The following is a 17,005-nucleotide window of genomic DNA, read 5'->3' as shown; positions in this document are numbered from 1 at the left end:
CCCAAGCTGTTTTTGTCCTGTGGTGGGTGCAGCAACGCTCTGTATCCATGCATGCACCCCAACCTGACCTGACCTGTACCAATAAAGCATTCTAATAAATGTACACATTTCATTTCAAGCAATGGTTAATATCTTACATAACATGATTACTACATCCTTTTATTTTGCGTGTTTCATTTTTTATAAAAAAGTCTAAATAGTGATTAGAAATTTAAAAGGTGGCAAAAATGCGCAAGGTTTTTGAAGCTTGTATAGCACAGCATCCATGTTAAACTAAATTACTCACTATCTGTAACAGCATGTACTTTGTTTTCCATTTAAACAGACTGTACTGTGATCAATAGTAATTCACCAATCCATCAATTTTGCAAATATGCATAATCTAACTATAGGGTCACTGAGAACAGCATCTTCCAGCTGGTGAATAGCAGAAACCAATCCCAGACGGGGTATCCGTCAATCACAGGTCAATAATAATAATAAGAAGAAGAAGAAGAATGTACAATTTGGATGTTTTCCCTGTGTGTGAGTTTAATCCAGGTATGAGGGTGAAAATATAAGTGTTCACTGCAATAGACTGGTGGGAACACCAGGGAGGGTTTCCACCTTTTACCTACTGAAATAAAGAAATTAAAAGTATGAGTAAATTAGATCCATAATATTAATAACAAACACAAGGCAATTTCTAGCTGAAGTAAATTTAATTAAACTATTTTTTTATTAGAGAAATACAGTCTGTGAACTGATAAATAAAAGACTGATTTCATAATGGCAAGTGAAACAGCATAGTGTTTCTTATCAAACTGTATCATCTGCCACACCATTAGAAGTTAAAAACTTTAGACTACTCTTAAGTGTGGCATTTGTAGTGATGTCTTTCTAGCAAAATGTGAAAAAATGACTGCACAATCAAAGCTATTTGCCCTTTTTTCTCTGGGACAGCGATGGTTGGCACATACATAAATGGATACTGACCTGTTGTTACCACCTACAGGCATGTGCATAAAACAGCAGTATCCAGCCCTCAAACTAGCAGAGAATGAATTATTTTATTTATGCCTATCTACTCTAGTAGCAGTTGCACTATATATTCTCATCTTGAAGTCTGCACATAACAATCACAGCTGGATGAAAACAAAACACTGCTGAATAGAAAAAAACGATATATACTTAAAACTCTAACAAACTATAAAGTTTGAGGGAAGTTACACACAGTATCTTTTACAGATACAGTCTCAAAACTTAACAATAGGCAATTACAATTCAAACATAACAGTAAGTTCCATTGTAATAGACAAACACACATTATTATTGGGTTGTCAGGAAACACTTTTAAATACGTAGAATGCCTTGACTGGGATGAGTAAATGAATCTAAACATGTAAGTCCAACAGACTGTAGAGTATACTGAAAAATAATTTTATATGCATTTGCAAGCTTTAGAATTTCAGATATAAAACAGTCAATATATGTAATTACACGAAGTCATTTGGAATTTTATTAATACTGGCCTCAAGGAAAAAAAGACAACCAGCACCAAAGAGAAAGAGAAAATTAAAAAAAGGTGAGACAATATCATTGTCCATACTTCCACAAATGTTCCTGTTTAATCATGGGAAATACTAGATATGAGTTTTTTAAAATAAAACACAACTGAAAGTGAAAGTAGAGAATAATTATATTATCAATGTATGATTACATTAAAGTAATTTTTAAAAAGCACTAACATAATTATACTGTATATTAATATGAAGTCTGATAAAGGACAAAGTCATGCAGTTTTAATGTATTCACAGCAAAAATGTTTCAGTTTCTGAGTAAAACAATAAAATAAGAAAAGAAAGAAAGTAAAGAAAAAAAATGACAGGTATAGTACAATTTACACAATATTTTAGTAAGTGCCAAATATATACACACATATGTTCATAATACCATTCAAATTTTCAAATAACTGAATACTATATATTAATTGGCACTCAGCACCTTGCTCCTGTGCCAGTTATAAATATATTAATTGGGGCTTTGCACATTTGACAAACTGCAAACCTTACCTTGACTGGGAAGTTCATAAGAGAAGTGCTCAGATTGCCAGTGTTACATTTGAAATTCAGCTGTGCATCTTCACGATAGTCTGACTCCCAATCCCTCCTGCTCACATCACGGATCAATGCTCTGTCTGAATTCAGAGGTAGTTTTTGGAAAGTTGTGCATGTCATACCCATAAAGTTTGCTGGTTTCATCACAAAAGCCTCCATAGCAATATTAGTGGAAACCTTGTAAAGGGACCCAGGAAGAAAAGAATATCTATTAGACTTAAAGGAAAAAGTCCTTAAATAAATAAATAAGTAAATTATGCTTTATATGGTGACAGTTCTATGTGCAATTATTTTTTGTTTTAACTGCATGAAAGATATACATTTTTTATAATTCTGTTTGGCGTCATTAATTGCTGGAAGGGAAGAATAGTCCCAGATTAGTAAAAAATGCTTAGTATTGCATGAGACTGGAAAAAAATAAACTTCAAGGCTTTTTTTTATAATTTGCAACCAAGTCTTAAGTAATAATTCTATGGTGTAAGAAAGGTAAATAAAAATGACAATATAATTGTGATTTAGTTTATTAAAGGAATTATGCCAAAGAGAGTGTATCATGCAAAGAGTAAGATACATTTGTTGGTCATTAAGGATTTAGTAAATGAATAACTTGGTTTAAATGCAGTAAGAAGTTTTTTTTTTATATATTTAGCATCATAATTATAAAACTATTAAAATTGCTATACATGAATGGAGAATTTGGGGTCTGAAACTTCAAGGTATACCTTATGAGAAGGACATAGATGGATAGATAGCCTCAGCCTCCAGAAGTCCCACCCTCTCCATCCTTCACATTACCTTAAAAAATGGTCCAACCAGAAGTCAGAATTCATTTTTTAACTATTAAAAAAAGGAGACAGATCCTTCCCCTCAGAAGCTTCTATTATCGGCTGTAGAAGCCCTATTAAAGACCAAACAGTCATTTGCACTATTTGTGGTTGCAACCACTTTGTAATGATTAAATAGGAATTCCACAACTGACCCCAACTGTGTGTCACTTATCTATAATGATAGACAGACAGACAGACAGATAGACAGGTAGTGTGGCGGACTGCTGGGGCCCTTGCCTGGCCGGGACACCTCTTCTGTATATGGTCTGGGGAAAGAGGCATGGACTAATCAGTACCTCCCCCGGGACGCTAGATGGCAGCCCCTCTGGGTGGCAGTGGTGCCTCAGATTCCTGCAGGGCTCCATGGGAGATGGAGTTCTCTATGACCCTGTTGAGATCCGGGGGTGTCACCTGGGGTGCTGCAGTGGTTCCTGAGCCCATGTGGGCGGTTCTTCCGCCACACCCAGAAGTGCACCCGGAAATGGGTCATCAAACACCTGGAGCACTTCCAGGTGGGCTATAAAAGGAGCCAGCAGCCTCCACAGAGGAGTGGAGAAGAAAGAAAGAGAAAAAGAAGAAGAAAGTCTTGAGATTGTGTGTGCCTAGTGCTTGGACTATGTTGTGCCTGTGGGAACAGGGAAGGCATTGCCCACAGGCAGAACAAAATATAAATAAAAACATTTATTTGTTTTAAAAGTGTGATAGATAGATAGATAGATAGATAGATAGACAGACAGACAGACAGACAGACAGACAGACAGACAGACAGACAGACAGACAGATAGATAGATAGATAGATAGATAGATAGATAGATAGATAGATAGATAGCGTGTTTCCCCGAAAATAAGAACTACAGTAATCCCTCACCTATCGCGGGGGTTACGTTCCAGAGCCCCCCGCGATAGGTGAAAATCCGCGAAGTAGCGACCTATATTTATTTTGTTATTTAAACATATTTTAAGGCTTTATAAACCCTTCCCACACTGTTATAAACCTTTCTCACTCTCTTGTTAACCTTTCCCACACTCTTATAAACACTTCCTATGCTCTTAAACACTTTCTACATTCTTAAACACCGCAGGACCAACACTGCACACTGCACGCAGCGATCAGACGTCCATGTGTCTGCACTCGCTTTGTGAAGGGGGGCAGCTGAACTCACGCTGAGCAGAAATGGACTTTGTGCTGCTTCTGCCAAAATGCCTGCTTGCCGCTCTGCGCCGTTCGGAAGGAGGAGGAGTGTGTGTGTGGTTTTGTGAGGGCTGAACGCACGTTCGCTCAAAGCCCCCCTCCCCGGAGGCGCAGTTCGCATTGTCAAGGGGGTGGGGAGCTGAATGAAAGCTAAGGAGAAGTGGACTTTGTGCTGGCTTTGTGCTGCTTGTCGCTCTGCCTGTCAATAATTTAAAATCCTGTACATCACCAATTTTCCTGTCTCACTGTCTTGTCTTGCGTGAAGTTAAAATGTTTTATAATAGTGAGATGATACTAATATCCTTAGCCCGACATCCACATATCATATGTGTTAACAAAGTGTGTTTTATAAGTTTACATGTGTTTAAAGCATGTGGGATGTGTATTTTAAGGCTTAAACTATAAAAATGTTTATTTATATGGTCTTTCTATATCGCGGATTTTCTCCTGTTGCTGATGGGTCTGGAACATAACTTCCGCGATGGGCGGGCAATCACTTGTATTTAAAAACCCGCGAAGTCGTGAATCCGCGAAAAGTGAACCGCGAAGTAGCGAGGGATTACTGTACTCCGAAAATAAGCCCTAGCATGAGTTTCAGGCTGCTCTGTAATATAAGCCCTACCCCAAAAATAAGATCGTCAGCTGAAATGTCCTTATTTTGTTTTTCTCTGTGGCTCAAATACACCACCGTACATTCTGATGGTATTGTAAAGGTGCAAAAAAAAAAGAAAAAAGACAGCACAGGAGATGGTATGTGAGACTTTTAAAATGTATCGTGTCATTACTTTAGGTTATATGCGACACTTGAATATCAAAGCACCATGAATGCATTTGTATGTCGGCATTTTGCTTCACCATATCAAACCATTCATCAAACATCGAAGCACGCACATCGATCCTGGAGGATCCTAAAAGCGTAGCAAGAAATTGAGGCTGAAATTCAGGGTTTGAATGTGGAGAGTTATGACGATATTCAAGAAGATGATGACATGACTGTATTTGGATAAATATATATTGTTGTACATGAATAAGTATAAGATATCCCCTGATAATAAGCAATAGTGCATCTTTTGGAGCAAAAATTAATATAAGACCCTGTCTTATCTTCAGGGAAACACAGTAGATAGATAGCACAATATGTAGAAAACAAGTCTTGTTCTTAGGCTACACAACTTTTTGGGAAAGCCTCATTTGGAATACTTCAACTAGTTTGTTCTATAGGATAAAAAAATAATATAACAGTGCTAGCAAAAGTCAAGACAAGAACAACAAGGACTGCAAACTATTAGCTATGAAGAAAGAGTGAAAGAATTCAACCTTTTTTATTTATCTAGATTGAAATGAAGATGTGACAGAGTTAAAACTTTTAAAATTATGAAAGGTATCAGTACAGTGGATTCCAGCTGCTACTTTATATTAAGATGCTTATCAATAACACAGACACAAATGGATACTCCTTAATGGTTGATTAGAAAAACATTAGAAAGTTTTTCTTCACACAATGTACCACAGGTGCACACAAACTGTAGTGTGGTGGAGAATGGGACATTGGAGACTTTTAAAACTTGACTCAGAGTTATTTTGTAGAAATTAAGTGGTTAGTAGTGGTTAGCTTTGTTGGGCTGAATGACCTGTTTCTCATCAAAACTCTTCTGATGTATTTAACTAGAAATCTCTACAAAAGGTAATAATTACCTTCCTCTTCATTAAAAATGAATCAAATATAACAGACATGGGTTAAAGAAATGTAAAATGTTTGACAATACAAATAAATTTCAATGATATCTTAGATACCTCTCACAGTTTAAATGACTGTGTTTAATATCCATATGAATAAGGTCAGCCACTGCTTGGTGCTGGCTTTGCTTGAAAGGTACAGGCTAAAGAATGCCACTTTTCCCAGTTTGGTCTTTCTTCCAGCTAAAATTAAAAAATACTAGAAAAAATACTACAGGGACAAGCTAAAATTTATTTTTGGCTAATTTTAAATTATCCATTGATCACCAATTTAATGGTCATTTTTGGGTACACCCAGATTAGCCAGTTGTCTTCCAAATTGTTTTCATCCACTCTCCACGGCCTCTCACCATCCTTTGAAGCAAAAGTCATATTTTTTCATATCATCCAACAACAACCTCCAAGCATGTCTTCTTCAGTCTCCCAGTAACTGCATCTTGGAAAACTTCTTCACCTAAATATAATCTGACATTCTTTCCACATGGCCAAATTACCTCAGACTGTTTCCCCACAGCTTAACATATATCAATCTCCATACAAGGTCTTCCTCTCAGCTCATCATTCATATTCCTCCCACTCCATGATACTCCACACATCATCTTTGTTCTTTCTAGTTTAGATATGAATAAAAAAATCCAGATCTTTTAGAAAACTAGAAAATCCAACTTTGCATGTTGGAAAACTCAGACACAACATGAAACTTCACACAGACAACAACCAGGCATAAGATTCAAACCCTGGATGCTGGATCCTTGAAGCAGTAGCTGCACTACACTACAACACCAAACATAATTTTAAATAAGCTTTCTAAAAACTATGTACACAGCAGTATATGTTTTATATAAAATTCCTGCTTGATTTTTTAAGAAACAGGGATGGAGGGAAGAGAGGAGATGAAGAAGATAAGAAGGAGCTATTTACATGCGCCCAATGAGAGTCTTGACTACAATACCCTTTATGTCTACTTTTGTAAACATCTGCCTTAAAAGAGAAAATGGATAATAATTGATGGAGTATTGCAACATTTTTGTGGCAATATATCATTAATACATTAAGGAACAAGTACCTGTATATATTTTTTAAAGAAAAGGTGATCTAGGTCTAAAGATGTAAATTTGGTCAGAAAGCAATCCATTATTTACCATTTTTCAATTTAGAGTTTTCAAAAAAACCTTGAGTAATATTCCTGATGTACATGCCATCTTCCCCACAGAAGAAATGATATAGGAATGGTCTGAAATTTGCATAAAATGAACAGTTTTTCTTTACTGCTGTATTGCTGCAGTACTTGCATGATTACAAGAAAATGCATTCACTCCACTGATATACACGTTTTCCACCTTGTGAGTGAAAAAATTATTTTCATGTAACTATGAGAAAGCAAAGATGTGTCCTATAACACTGCTTGATAAGAACAAGACCCCACTAAATCTCATGTTCTTAAAATTAATCAATGTTGTTTAGATTAAAATCTGTTATTTTCTCAAATGTTCTTGCTGCACAGTTATTCAAGTTATTAATATTCATGCCATTGAAGTGTTAAATACACATAAAAGTACTTTTAAATTCTTGGGGAAACATTCAAAAATAAGACACAATTAACACAATTTTTAAAAATATAAATATCATTTTAGTACCTTGGAGATAACCTGAGTGTTGGTGGTTAGGGCAATATCTGCAATTTGTTCCACACATTGAACAATTCTAGTACAGGCCCTTGCTTCATTTTGTGCCATCCATAGAATGTGCTCATCTACTAGCATAACATTACTTGCAACATCACATATGTAGTCTCCCAACTGCAAAACAAAGCACAGAGCTTAAAACACTCACAATAAACTTCACTTTTATTCTTTCATTATGCTATAGTGTTTTGAACTATTGGTCTTTGGGTTTGATGTTGGACAGTGTGCCTAATGTGTTAAAAAATATGAGGTACTTATATATGGTGATATTTATGACTAAATACATTGTTGAAATGAAAATGACTACCTGCTATACAGTAGATAGCCATCATCCAATGAATAAAAATATTTAGAGAATTAAACATGGCAAAAATATTTTGTTTACATTTCTAAGGTACAAAAAATTACTACCGTAATACTATCTATTCTGTTTTTAGACATTTAATTTTGTCTTATTACATTGATTAGTTGAAGGCAAACTGCTCTATTTGTGTACTTTATACTAATAATTACCTAACATAAACCATTTAATCTGTTTCATTAACTTTCTAAATCCAATATACCGTTGTATCAATGGAAGCTGGAGCAGCAAGAGGTGCATAGCAGGAACCACACCTTGGTGGAATGCCATTCTATTACAAGGTTGTTTGAAATTTACTGCTTATTTTATTTTAAATGATACCTGGTCTCTAGTTCTTCTTTTCTCTGCTACTTAAACACATTTTGGCTTGATTGCAATGTCATTGCGAACTTTACAGCCTGTAAAGCTTTGGGAAAATACGTGAATATTCAAGCAAGAGATTTATTCATTAATATAACTTTTTAGGAAGTTAGCCAAATTGCTCAAGGTTTAGCAGCAATGAGAAGAGCAAAACAGAAAATCTGTAAAAATATGTTGTGTATACCATTTTAAATTATTTTACTGTCTTTATAAATTCATGAAGGAATTGAAAAATATTTGTTAATATTCATCTGTCTGGAAAGAGCATCATAATCACTTCTAAAGCTCTGGTCTACAAAATCACTTTGACAGCCATAATTGGAAAATGGAGAATACTTAGGACTAGAATGATTCTTTCCAAGAGTGGCCTAGCTGCCAAAATTACTCCTGAATCCACAATCAGAAAGTTCTGGGCAAAAAATGAGTTAATTAGAGAATAACAGGGAAGAACATAAATGCTCAAGAAGAACATAAATGCTCATTTCTTATTTGCCATACCTGTAATATTTCCAAACCTTTTAGGAGAATGTTCTGTGTTACATTAGACGGTTCTACTGTATATTACTATGGCTCTGTTTATATACAGAGCAATTTTTAAAAGTCCATGTAATGTAACAGACTGTAGTATGAACAACTTTTACAAATATTTTGAAGTTACAAAAAAGTTCTCTTATTTTAAGCACCTCTTACAGGGAACTACAGGGCCAAGTTCAAGTTAAATGTGCCATGCTCAGTAACAAATACTTATACTTAATTGGAATTCTTATTTACACTTGCTCTAGCTCTTTTATAGTAACTAGAGACTTTATATGTAGTTTGAGCTTGCATGAGCTGCAGAGGAAATCCATTAAGTAATTATACAAGAAACTGTATCTTGTACTAAGACATATACATTATTTCTTCCAATATATCAAAAGCTAGATTACAGTACAGTTTTCATTTCACCTGCAGATATGAAATACTTGAGACAATTGGCTGAGTATAAAATGGCAAAATACATGGAAAATAATGAATAAGAAAGCAAAATGCGTTTAAGAGAAAGGGTGAAGAAAAATGTACCGTATCACAAAGTTGAAAAATAATATGCAGTATAGTATTTTTATCTGCCTTGATGTGGTATCACATCCATGTCTGATTCCTGCATTACTATATCCCACTATTGCTTCTCTTAACCCTGGTACTGCAAGATGGATAGTTATTAAAATGTTTATTCATATTTAAAACACAGTCTTTTCTTGAAAGAAGGCAGTGGCATGGAACCATTTTCAGTAAATAGAAATGGTAGAAGTTACTCTCTGATTAATGACGCCCTGAAAATGAGCACTTTTGCATTAAAGAGGATGGTTGACTGTCTGTGAAGAAAGCTGCTAACTGTAGATAGTGCAACTTTTGAATTGATTCCTATGCTGCAGGTTGATATGGGTACACTTTCATCTCACATTGTATTAAAGGAAAGTACTATATGAAACAATTTTTAAATTACAGGAATTACAAAAATGAAAAAAATAAAAATTAGTAATACATCAAACTTAATTATAAATAAGTATATAATTATAATGTCCTAATACAAGTAATTATTAAAAAGTATTCATCACCTTCATCCTCAACAATATTGGGTAATTAACCTAGTTACACATTACTAGAATCATAAAATGGTTAAAAAAAATGAATGAAAAAAATCTTAATTGTAACACTCTTATTGAGGAATGGTATCTTGGATTTCTCCACTAATGCCACCAATACGTCAGCATGCTCTCTAAACATTTGCTGTCTTTGTTAACTGCTATTGCATCACTGTGATCGTAAAGACTACTGTATTTCTGTTATTCAGAATGTGTTTAGGTGTCAACTTTTTATTAATATGAAATTGGTGTATTTTTCTTTAACTTGCTGCATATGACATAAAGTATCTTACAGTTTATTTGGTGTGTTTATCCACATAACATATTTGACAAAGTCACAGTCCTAATGCAACATGAATGGCATTAGGTCATTGTTTAAATTTGTACCTCTTTTGAGAAAGTTTAATAAAAATAGTACTGACCAGGTAAGAAAGTTATGCCTGTTTATTTAAAAGAAAAACTACCCCTCTTTTCTCAATGTAGTAAAAATATAGTAGCTTTGTACAGAATAATGCATTAGGAATAAAATAAATATAAGGGTGTATTTTAGTAAAATAAGTTTCCAAGAAAAAGCTAGAATATTCAGTAAGTTAAATATAATCGTAATAATAAATTCAGATTAGATGAGGGGGGGGGTCAAGCTAAAGTTAGAAAATGGGATTTATTAGAAAATGGAATGAACCTTAAGAAAACCGATAATGTCATTTCTCAATGTAGTCTAAACCTTTTCAATGCACTTGCACTACCTGCCTAGAAGTGCCTGGATTCCAGCAGAATAAAAGGTTATGTCTTGTCCTCGCAACCGCTTGTGCACCTCTTTCTTCATGTCATCACCTGTCTTTAATTGATGACCAAACAGATTTTTTTTAGCGGTCGAAAAAGGTGGAAATCACACGGTGCCAAATCTGGCAAATAAGAAGGATGTGGCAATACCTCAAACTTCAGTTTCTCCAGACAAGCCTTGGTGTTCTTAGCAGTGTGTGGGTGGGCATTGTCTTGCAGGAAAAGGACTCCTTGAGACAGCAGTCCCTGCCGCTTGGATCGAATAGCAGGCTTCACATTGGTCTCCAACAAGTCACAGTAACTTGCACTAGTGACTGTAGTACCCCTCGGCATGTAGTGTTCGACAATAACAAAATCTTTTATCCTGCTGGAATCCAGGCACTTCCAGGCAGGTGGTGCAAGTGTATTTAGAAGGTTGGAGACTACATTGAAAAATGATATATCAGTTTTGTTAAGGTTTGTTCCATTTTCTAATAAATACCATTTTCTAACTTTAGCTTGACTCCCCCTCATATAATCCAAATTTGTTATTTCGATTATATATTTAACTTACTGAATATTCTAGCTTTTTCTTGGAAACTTATTTTTACTAAAATGCACCCTTATATTTATTTTATTCCTAATGCTTTATTCCGTACAAAGCTACTATATTTTTAGTGCATTGAGAAAAGAGAGGTTATTTTTCTTTTAAATAAACTGGCATAAGTTTCTTACCTAGTCAGTACTATTTTTATTAAACTTTCTCAAAACAGGTACAAATTTAAGGCAAGAAACTGGCTTTAATCAGCCTACTACTATATGTAAACATCTCACCTCTGATCTCTCCCTACCAAATAAAAATATATTCATCCAATTATTTCTTTAAACCACTTTAGGTCAGGGTAACAAGGAGCCAGAGCTCATCCCAGCAGCACTGAGTGCAAGGTAGTCTTTTTATCTTTGTTGAGTATATTGTTTAACACAGTGATTTATAAATTAAACATTTCAAGAATAATGAATTGAATTAATCATCTCTTAGTATTGGTATCATACCCTTTAAACTGAATATGATTAACTTGGAAAAGAATATTAGTGGTTCCCAATGCTGCCTCACAGCTTCAAGAGATTTCCCAAGCTCCAGGGTCTAAATCCCAGACTCTCAGGAGACTCTTCTTCTATGAAGTAGGTATGTTCTTCCTGCATTTCCATGATTTTTTCTTTATGTACTCCAGTTTTCCTCATACTTGTATATCCGAAAAGTATGTAGGTTAGGTTAATTCATGACTTTAAATTGGACCAATATGAATGAGTATACAGGTTTTTTTGCTCTGTGCCCAATGCTGCTGGAATAATTACCATCCCCTGCAATAGCCACCTAATATCAAAAAGTGAATTTTTGTAAAAAACTCTTGTTTTCAATTTTTCTCATGTGTGGTTTAGAGCACTATCCTAATCCTTTCAACCATTTAACACAGACTTATTTTTTATAAAACAAGTGTGATATGAGATTACTTAAAGCTATTAAAATCAAGGCGGTTTCAATTTATAATAACCCTGTACTGAAACAAGATTATATTTCGACTGTAATGTCAGACTTTTCTTTGAATTTTATAGCAAAGCATATTATTCATAACAACACATTTGTTCTGGCCTTTTACTTCACTCCTGAACATACTGGCAATAACTAGCTAATATAAATAACAAGCAGAGATGAAATACCATACATCTTTGAGGCGATCCACAAAGGCCATAAGTTTTTCCAACATATGTGCTACAAAAACTATATCCATCATGTCTCCAAAATGTGCAGCACCTCCAGTATATGCCATTAGCTGGTGTGCAAATGCTAGAGCATTGGTTGTATTGATTGACATCTGGAAATAGAAAAATTAAGAAAATTTCCATTAATTACAACTACAGTTAACAATAGTCGTCTTTTACTTTATTCAAGTGCTTTCTCTAACAGAGCAGTCTGTCTTAAAGTAATGATTTAATTCCAGAATCCTACCAAAATAAAGAAAGAAAATGGGACTCATGATAGAATTACAGAATCAATAATATAATTTTAAATCTAATCTAGAAATGTCTGCAGAGTTAAAGTTAGGCATAGTATGACTAAATAATTTTTTATTCCTTAAGTAGCAGAATAGTTACACATCATATTTTATACATAGCATCTACACCCATCCCTGAAAATTTCTCATTGTTGACACCCTGTGTGCTAGCACTATATACTGTATTTCAGCAAAGTATCCTCCTCACATATGGTAAGAAATATCATCAATTCCTAGGTTTATCAATAACATTGACATCTGTTATTTCTGTCTGTCATTCATTTTCTGCACAAGCTCCCAATCTTTATACACAGTTGCTGTCATACACCTACGTAACTTTAATTCCAAGCAGTATACCTTTTATTTTACTTTAATTATTAGGTTCTACTATATGAAGTATACTGTATAATGTATTGGTCTGAGTTGAATTTTCTGAATCCTATCAAGTATAGAAAATAATTTCTGCATTCAAAACTGACCACTGGTGAGGTGTTAAACTCTTATTTATTAAAAACAGGTACTGTTAAATGTAAGTTATTAATACAATAAGAGGCTGAGAGGCACGGCTGGTTTTAAAATTATCACAGTAATTCTGGACACAAGAAGCAGAAGAACAAATGGTGATTTACAAATAAATTTTCACAATTCCATATACTATATTAACACAATGAGGCATTTCTGTAGCTTGTAAAGATGTGTATAATTTACATCTTGAATGCAGCTTTTCTACAATCATTGATTTCATCCATCCATCCATTATCCAACCCGCTATATCCTAACTACAGGGTCACGGGGGTCTGCTGTAGCCAATCCCAGCCAACACAGGGCGCAAGGCAGGAAACAAACCCCGGGCAGGGCGCCAGCCCACCGCAGTCATTGAATTCAGTTATTGTTATCCTGTTTTAACAGGAAAAAAAACAATTCAGATAAATAAACTTCAAAGCAAGATTTGGACCACGGAGGTAAAAATATCAGTAGTCATTAACATATGGGGAAAAATAAATTAGCCTGTAACATTTAAGTTCAATAATGTGACTAAATACATTAAGAGAAATATTGCTAGAGTAATATATTTAAAATATTACTCTAATAAACTTTCCAGACTTGTTCATTAGTACACTTATGGCTTACATTTGCACACAGGTCAGTCAGGTGCCTCATTAACAACTCGGAGTGGCAGGAAGATGGCACCTGCACCCAATCAGGGAGTATGGAGCAACCTTCACGGTAGAAGGAGGGGGATCAAAGAACAGAATCAAACCATGAGTGAGCACAGAGTCAGGTGCCTGAGAGCCAGTAAAAGAGAGAGAGAGAGAAAGAGAGACACAGAGTAGTCATAAGCTCCAAACAAGGGTGAAGGATTGGCACTCTATGGGTAAATCGTCACTGATTTATTGGAGGAGGGTCAGTAAAGAGGACCACAGCTGCTGGAGTCTTAGCAAGCTGAGCGAGCTATGGTTGAGCTCGGGAGACAGTGTGGAAGTAACAATGGGCTTAGATAAAGAATGGGAGAAAGATCAAAGGATCAAAGAGTCAATGACTGTGTTTTATCTTTGGATTATTGGATTTTTATGAACTGCACTTTTGAAAACTATTTGTTTTTGTTTGTTTTTTGTCAAAAGCACTTGACACTTTTGTGCGAACCCCTTCCTGACTGTATAAGTCCTCATTTGCCCGGTTCATCTTGGTTTATGATTATCAATGGTTCCATCTTCAAGAGTCTCCTGGATGCACCAGGGTTGTGTGGAGCCAACCTGGGCCATTACAATAGTAAACAAAAATTCGGACATGACTATCACAAGGATTTTCATCCTAGGAACCAAGTTACCCAAACTATTCTATAACATTTCAGTAATTATTTACCACTCTGATGCTGATTTTTCTGATCATAAAATAGGCAATTACGATAGCAATTCACAAGAAGAATTTAAAATTAATTGCAGAATTATGGTATTTGAGGGTTCCTCTAGACAGCCTCTTTCTCTAGCATGATGTGGCTCAAAACTAATCAGCATATCATCATCTCATAGTTTTGAGATAAGTATTTTTCCATCCAGCCATTTTACCTCTAGACCATTCTCAAGAAACTGTGACACACAGACACACAAGCACACAGACAGACACACAACCATCATAGAGATATCAATGTTTATGGTATCAGGGGGCCCTAAAACGTTGAGATCCGTTGAAAACCGGGATCAACATTTGTGACAAATCTAAAGCTTTCGCTCCTTCCCCACAGACGATAGATTATGGTAGGTGAGGGCACAAAGCAGCAAGACTTTTTTAAAAAATTAAATAGTAAATAACATAACTACTATCTTGAGCAGTCTTTGCTACCTCTCTGGGCACTCTTATATGTTAACAGTCTCTTTCCAGTCCAACCAATTTGCCACACCAGTTACACCAAGCATTAACTTGTGTTTTCAATAATCTGATAAAAAATGAAATAGCACTTGACCACTAAAAATAGGAGTACAAATATGTTTGACCACACTCTAACCAGATCACTCCAAGCACATTTGGAAGTTCTCCTTTTTATTTAATTCATGCTCAATGTCAAACATTGTCATGCGTTGTCTATAATGTCCACGCACTACTGCTTGCTCTGCTTTTTACAGCACCATCAGTAAGTCTTTATTCTTAGTTGACAGGCATGTTATTTTCATCTTAGCAAGGTGCTCTTTCACTGAAAACTGTCAGGGATGTTTGTAAAAAGAGAGTAAAAAAATGTGGTTTCTCAGAAACTGTTCATTTTAAAAAGTAAGGTTTTTTTGTTATAAATGAACTAATTTCTTTAATTAAATCTAATCAAAACAGAAAAAATAACAAAGTAATAATAATAATAATGGTAAAAAGTTTCCTAACACAATATTGGAACCTTGACATTAAATATTTTTATGCCACTCCTTCATTTTTACGGGGTTGTGGCTATACTGTGGACAAAATGAACATTGAACACAATCTACTGAAAAGGCTTACAGTCTTCTATATTTTATCTTTTTAGGACATCATTCATTGATGTTTTTTTAAGAAACAGGAAAAACTGAAAACTGGTCATTTCTTATGTTGTCATCAGTGTTACAGTTTACAAATTACATTTCAAATCATAAACTAGTTCTCATCTGAGCACACTTGATGAGGGCACTTTCCAGAACTGACATATATAAAAATATTACAGTACACATTCACATATTTAGGACATTGTGGGCATACAACTGGATGACTTCACGTGGATTATGCAACACAAGTAACATGGTTGCTGTTCAGTACTAGTCACCATTGACTTGTATTGTATCAGAAACTTTTTTAATCTCCATTCTGTATAAAAATATGAGATGAACATTTTTTCTCAATCATTACTAAAAACTACTTTGGGTAAGTAACATATAAAACTCTCCCTTCTCTCCTTTTTCTAGTAACATTTAAGTCCAGCACAAAGCTGTCACGGAAGTACTGAGAGAAAAGTGAGATATTGCTGGCCACTCTTAACCCTGCATGCTAATATCCTTGTGCGCTCATGCTGCATGACTTTCACTGAAACCAAATTGAAGGTTACAAGTGGAAATTAAACTTTTTGAAACAAGCATTCACGATAATACTGTGTGGAAGGTGCAGCCAATAACTCTTTAATTTAGTATATATGTATGTCTTTGTATTAAGTAGAAGGATAACCCAAACATTGATAATGAATGTGCTCAGGATGCTAACATAATAGCATTTACCAGTGTTCTTTTCAATTTTCATAATGTCTGCAATAAAACCTATCTGCAGCTAAAGTATTTATGAAAGAAAATAAAAGTTAATGCTTTGAACAGCCTTTGAAAAAGCTGGGATTATGTTTGTCTATTCTGCACCACTATGATTTACAAGATCTTAAAAAAAAAAAAAAAAAAAAGAATGTCAAAGTGTTTCCAAAACAATCACTTGTCATATATTTTATCTGCTTAGATACAGAATTTCATATTATTCTTACTATCGAGTAGTGTTAAATCAGTGCAATTTTTTATTATAACAGCAATTACTATTCTTATATTCTTACTACTATATAGAATGTACTGGAAAACACTCTGTGAGTATACTATTCTCTAAACTCTAGAATAGAACAGAATATTTCAGAATACTCTAAACAGTGTGTAACTTAACTTCTGAAATTTAAAACAAGAATGTTGCTGAGCCTTGAGCGAGATTTGATCATGCATTTTTTGTGGTAGCAACTGAAGTGTTCCATATGCTGTTTCAAGCTTTCACTCCTCCACCTGAAGGTGTTTCAAGTTAGTGCAGTCCAGTTACAGAAAATTTCTGAAAC

At 34.8% G+C, this 17,005-nt stretch overlaps 1 protein-coding gene across 1 annotated transcript in view; it reads right to left on the bottom strand.

The window, feature by feature from the left end:
* Window positions 1-17,005, bottom strand: part of LOC114646923 (adhesion G protein-coupled receptor A3) — a 557,815-nt gene that overhangs the window by 349,587 nt on the left and 191,223 nt on the right. The window contains exons 10-12 of the mRNA XM_028795327.2: window positions 12,367-12,516; window positions 7,490-7,651; window positions 2,052-2,273 (exon numbers count right to left, since the gene is read on the bottom strand). Coding sequence (XP_028651160.2) covers window positions 2,052-2,273; window positions 7,490-7,651; window positions 12,367-12,516 — 534 coding nt within the window. The remainder of the gene's footprint in view (window positions 1-2,051; window positions 2,274-7,489; window positions 7,652-12,366; window positions 12,517-17,005) is intronic.

The sequence above is a fragment of the Erpetoichthys calabaricus genome, chromosome 2 (assembly GCF_900747795.2).
Source record: "Erpetoichthys calabaricus chromosome 2, fErpCal1.3, whole genome shotgun sequence".
NCBI lineage: Eukaryota > Metazoa > Chordata > Cladistia > Polypteriformes > Polypteridae > Erpetoichthys > Erpetoichthys calabaricus.
The sequence above is the reverse complement of the archived record's forward strand: the minus strand, read 5'-3'. Positions and strand labels throughout refer to the sequence as shown.